The sequence below is a fragment of the Bidens hawaiensis genome, unplaced genomic scaffold (genome assembly GCF_021521415.1).
Source record: "Bidens hawaiensis isolate Kalapana, Puna unplaced genomic scaffold, B.hawaiensis_p1.1 tig00004242_1, whole genome shotgun sequence".
Taxonomy (NCBI): domain Eukaryota; kingdom Viridiplantae; phylum Streptophyta; class Magnoliopsida; order Asterales; family Asteraceae; genus Bidens; species Bidens hawaiensis.
In genome coordinates, this window is record NW_027491253.1 from 27,768 (window position 1) to 33,516 (window position 5,749).

Consider the following 5,749-nt stretch of genomic DNA (forward strand, 5'->3'; position numbering starts at 1 on the left):
TACACAGGAGCATGAATAGAAAAGGCACAAAACACTCATAACAGGGAGAGAATGGACAATGATGTATGCACATTTGCTTTCAAGAAATTAAATTTGCTTTCTTGTTTCATCTTTTGATTGTGTTTAATATATCACGTGGGGTATACATGTTCAAAATATTGATATGCACCAGAGAGGTGCTTGACTAATACGGTGAAAACGTCATCGGTTTTCCGAATAAATACATATCTATAAATAAATATATTGTTTACGAACTCAGTACGATGCGAGTCTAATTACGAATGAAACAATTATTCATTTGCAATACCTACATGTGACTTTGGTTAGTGTCGTTTATACAACATGATCTTATATATATCACCCGCAATTACAATTAACTTAGCATATTATGATTACCATGATAAAAAAGAGTTATGGGTATTAGTTTAGAATAATCACTATTAGTAAGGATTCCTGAACAAGCTAATAACGGACAACAACAAATAAATTAGTACCATACCATTCATTTTTAAGTTAAAATGACATAGTAACAAAAACCACATGCTTAGGTGATACTAATTTGAATCATAAACAAAACATTAAATAAAAGGTTTATGATAAGATGTCACATTCTGTCTTAATTTGTCCTTTGTAATACATTACCCCATATCAATAATTTATAGTTTAGTAGCAATCATTATTTCAACTCATTTATAATGTATATTCAATATTCATTTTCCTTGTTTGCTTGCATGTCTAAGCAGTTCACGAGATATTATTCTAAATACCCATAACTGAATTCGGTAGGAAAAAAAGAAACGGATTTAGTGGCTGGTGCTCCAAGTTTTCCTTGGTCGGTGCCAGGTTTTCCCATTGCTTATCACGGGCACCGTTATACATCCTCTTATAGACATGAGAAAGTATTTTACTGATCATGACTGGGTTATGTAGACGGATGGTTATAAAGTGTGTCAATGAGGATAAAACCTGTAGTGAGACACAACTCGTAAAAATTAATTTACTCAGTAAGAGAAATAGCTCTAGACCCTTGTGACAATCTATGTTGAAGGAATTTATGGTCATGCTCTCCGTGGGATTGATGTTACTAATAACATGGCATTTGTCAATTTATAATTTTTTGTTCTCTTATTTATTTTAGTCATTGAAGCATGAAAAATTAATACCTCTCAAAAAAATTACTGCTCGTCTTTGAATCCTTGGATATGCCAATCCACACTCGGGATCATTTGGGTTGCACCAATTGTGTGGGTTTATCATTTCAAGCTTGGGAATTTAGAAAACTGTATACAAGTTAAAGAGAGAAGATTGAGAAGTTGAAAACTTTGGTGAGTATTTTATAAATGAACCAAATCTCTTCGAATTTGAGCCATTCAACTAAACAATGACTAACAACATTATTTCAATACGGCTTTGGTTATTCACAGTTTTGTAATTCTTTTGACTTATTCAAACACTCATCATTCGAGTTGTATGAAATAAATACAACTCGTATGGTGAATGTATGACAACATAGGAAATGGTGTTGACACACTCATATAACATCACTTTCCACGCTAGTTTAAATTTCAACGAACCAGCACCCATGGTCATGCTCAGAAACACCGGTGTGGTGTTCTGGTGACCAATCGCAAAGCTTTGACATGTACGCCGAGAGGCCTGGACTCAATACGTATAAACATTTCCCTAAACGAGAGCGGGGCATGCCAAAAAGATTCGGTCAAAGTTGGATAAATTTATACTATTTATAAAAAATTTCGGCTGGAAACGAATAAATTTACACTATCAAGAAAAAAATGGAGGGTGTCGGGGCCACCGTTGACCCCAACTAAGCTACGCCCATGCCGATGACCGTGGGAATGATGCGCTCACATAAATTACGATCTGTACAAAGAAGCTACCGTGTTTCAGAACTTTAGATTACTAAAAAGACAAATCAACGTACATCATTAAATTCGTATTATACAAGTCATTTATGCACACCTTGTTCGCCTTATGATAATAATCCTCCGGAATATTAATTTACCTAACAAAATCCAAACCACCACCGTCATATACCGCCGCCGAGCGTGAGTTCTAACCTAACAACTGCCTGAATCAGTGGTTACAATAAATAAATAAAAGATGATAAGAGACGAGTCGGCTTGCCAGACTTACAACTACGGCGACTCGGTTTACTGGGACGCTGGATACACTCTCGAGGCATCCTTCGATTGGTACCAGCACTACGATGCTCTTCGTCCTTTTATTCGTAAATACATTCCCACCTCTTCTCCAATCCTTATGGTTGATTGCGGCAATGCAGGTATCCTCCATCACCATTTCACTTACATGAATTAGGGCTTTAGGTTATATGCTTAGTGAGATACTAGTCATTTTTGCTAATATATAATAAGGGAAAAGTTATCGTACAAATTAAATTAACGGGCTGACTTTGCAAATCAAGTAGTGTAATTATATATACAAATAGTGTAATTATGTAATTACATTGTGCTGTAATTACACTACAATATAAAGTATTTACACGGTGCTGTATATGTAACTACACTACTTGATACGCATAGTTAGCACGTTAATTTAATTTGTATTTGATCCAAACTATTTACACTCGTATTGATAACATAGTAAATGAATTGGTGAAATTATGGTATGTTAAGCATAAATGGAGATAACAGTTATTGAACTTTCTTTTGAGTAAAATGTTAGTAATGGATACGTTTCCGTACATTAGTTAATAATAATCATTTAGTTATTTGCAGTTATATCAGAGGACATGGTTAAAGACGGGTACGAAAGCATCATGAATGTTGATATATCCGGTGTCGCTATTGAAATGATGCGACGCAAATACGAGCATGTTCCTCAACTGGAATGTATGTGTACTTTTGTTTGTCATAATATTATTATTGATATCTTGGATGTTTATTATCTTATGAAAGTTGTGGTACATTACGGTTATTGATTTTCTTTTATTATGCTTAAAGATATGCAGATGGATGTTTGGGATATGAGTTTTTTTCTGGACGATTTATTTGATAGTGTAATTGATAAAGGTATAGATTCATCTCATTCACTCTTATTCTAGTTTTGTCATGTTTCGGTGGTGAACAGACTTTTATTGACTTCCCATTTAGGTTAAGCCTTCGGTACTTTCGTTGAAATTTACCGAATTTATAATATGTTTTATTATATAAACTATTCTTTTTCTTCTTTCGTTTGCATGGTTTCTGATCTGTGGGTTTTAGGAACTCTTGACGCACTGATGGTAACCTACTTAATTTCCAAATCAGATTCTTTTATATTTTTTTTATAATTGCTGCGCGTGTTCTAATTTCTTCAACTTCCCTTGAATTTGAAGTGTGGAACCGATGCTCCAGTTAGTGCTTCTCAAATGCTGGGGGAAGTGAGCAGGTTTTAAGTCTCTTTCATTTTCTTTTGTTGTGCTGCTTATGTATTTTAAGCTTAACCATAAAAGAAGAATATTGTATTATATATCTTATTGATTGTCATAATTATAAAATCTGTTATTTTATTTGTAGGATTCTTAAACCTGGAGGGGTCTATATGCTGGTAGGATGATGAATTGTTTTCTTTAAGGGTTATAGTTCTTTTAAAGACCTCATATTGCAGCTAGACGTCACTAACCACATCATTCTACAGATTACATATGGTGATCCGAAGGCGCGGATGGTTCATATAAACAAGCCAGCTTACAATTGGAAAATAGAGTTGTACATTATACGTAAGTTCATTTTTTTTAATCCCGTCTGATGTGCACATCATATTTATCACTTTGTTTTAATCTTCGTTCTATTCTTGAATAGTTGATACCATTGTTTGTGGAGTTTAACCTACCAAAGAATCACCTAGCATATTCTCATTGTTGGAGAAATGTGTGCTCAAGAAACACCACAGTACCAATAGGAATACTAGTGGAAAGTGCAAAAACAATTAAGAATATAGGAATACAGCCTGGTACTTTTGATCGTTCATCGGTACATGCCACTCCATCTGCATTAACGTAGGGAACATTAACTTACATAAGCTATGCATTAACTCAAGCTTGCCAAGCTGAAGACCAACAATATTGAGCTGACCTTGTACCATAAGTTGGCCAACAAATTAGCTCTAGTTAAACCAGACCTCACAACTCAACAATCTTTCGCTTAGACGATAATCTCTAAGCCTAATCTCAGACTTGTAATTCTAGTAAGCGGGATACTTGTATAGTGGCAATTTGAACTCATTTAACTGAATGGATTTATTTGGAATATGTTAATTGCTTTCTAAAATAACTAGATTATTGTTGTAATATTCAGTACTGAAGCGTATATTGTTTGTTGCAGCTCGGCCTGGTTTCCAAAAGCCAGTCGGTTCAACCTCATCACCTAAATCTTATCTATCACCTGTTCCTATCACTGAGAACGGAATGCTTCCTGCTGATTATGTTATAGATGATCCAGGTTCTCATTTTATATATGTCTGCATGAAAACGTGTGGGAACTCTGATATCATTGACTCGTTGACGGTTAATATTTGATCAACAACATGAGTCGGTTATATCCTCAGGAGCTTGGTAATCAGCAGTTTGTGATGGTGCTTATTGCAAGTTGTAAAAGTGGTTAGAGGTCTTTAAAATGCCATGCTGGTTTCTGCTATTTATTTTCATTTGATTGTTGATTTGAGAGAGGAAACATCAAACATGAACAAATTTTTACCGTGTGAAATGGGTAGACTGTTATTATTTCTTTTCATTTGGTCTTTCCATTTGTTGGATAATGGATTTTGTTACTCTTTGATATGTGTAAGTTTTGTAAATGTTGAAATGAACTGTAAACACTTTATTGACTACCTTTGAATTTCTTTTTTTAACAGTTTTTTCTTTCATTTAACACTATCTAAATTGTGATTATAGAATATTTACAAATCAATAATTTAAAACATGGAATTATCTATATCTATATCTATACTCTAATAAAAAGCTATAAGTTTTGCCACTTGTCACTCCCATATTAAACCTCATCATTTTTAACAAATTTATAATAGTAAAATAATATTTACCATTCTTAAAATTTATGCTTCAATATTTGTTAATTTATTATTACTTCCTATTTTTTTTTTCAAATATTTGATATTTATAATAATCTTTTACTTTAAAAATGTTTTAAAACTATTGTACAACGACTGTGTATTACTAGTTTTATTGTTTCTTGTATATCGATTATTTATTAAATATTGTATTTCAAGAACTACCCGTGTAATAGACGGGTCTCAAACTAGTTATTTATATTTGTGTTTGGCATGCTTATGCAGTCGGTACAACAACTTTAAGCAAGTTTTTTCTCTTTTCTTCCATGCTCGGCATGTCATGTACATTTCTTTATTTCTATACAAAGCACCTTTCCATACATCATATAATTAGCCCCTAGAGTTTGTCAATAACACATTTATAAATTCACACTCTTATAATTCAAACTTTTCTAAAATAAAATATTTGAGGTTTTATATTTTATACGTTTAAAAGCTAATTGCTATAAAAAATTGGAAAAATAGTTATTTTTTTACAACCCGAAATGTATAGTCAACAACAAAAATAATGACAACACATGCTATAATGTCCGAGTTAATGCAAATGCATGTTTCAACGGTTTTACATCTGTTTGTATGATTTAACGGCTTGCCACAACACGTGGATTTTAATGCCTAGAAGTAGACGCAACACGTTTCAACGTTTTTACATTTGCTTTTTGTA

General features: G+C 33.1%; 1 protein-coding gene across 1 annotated transcript; it reads left to right on the forward strand.

Moving 5' to 3' along the window:
- The first annotated feature begins 2,104 nt into the window (after window positions 1-2,104).
- LOC143625772 (uncharacterized) lies at window positions 2,105-4,586 on the forward strand. Its single transcript, XM_077096019.1, has 8 exons — window positions 2,105-2,302; window positions 2,757-2,870; window positions 2,982-3,050; window positions 3,243-3,262; window positions 3,356-3,408; window positions 3,537-3,567; window positions 3,658-3,739; window positions 4,344-4,586. The coding sequence occupies exons 1-8, from the start codon at window positions 2,122-2,124 to the stop codon at window positions 4,535-4,537; spliced, it is 744 nt and encodes a 247-aa protein (XP_076952134.1). The 5' UTR covers window positions 2,105-2,121; the 3' UTR covers window positions 4,538-4,586.
- Window positions 4,587-5,749: the final 1,163 nt, after the last annotated feature.

Bases quoted from the DNA above. Each gene is read 5' to 3' on its own strand.
- LOC143625772 (XM_077096019.1), top strand. From the start codon at position 2,122: ATGATAAGAGACGAGTCGGCTTGCCAGACTTACAACTACGGCGACTCG. The intron at 2,303-2,756 runs GTATCCTCCATC...AGTTATTTGCAG, and splicing joins GGTTGATTGCGGCAATGCAG to TTATATCAGAGGACATGGTT. The intron at 3,409-3,536 runs GTTTTAAGTCTC...TTTTATTTGTAG, and splicing joins ATGCTGGGGGAAGTGAGCAG to GATTCTTAAACCTGGAGGGG.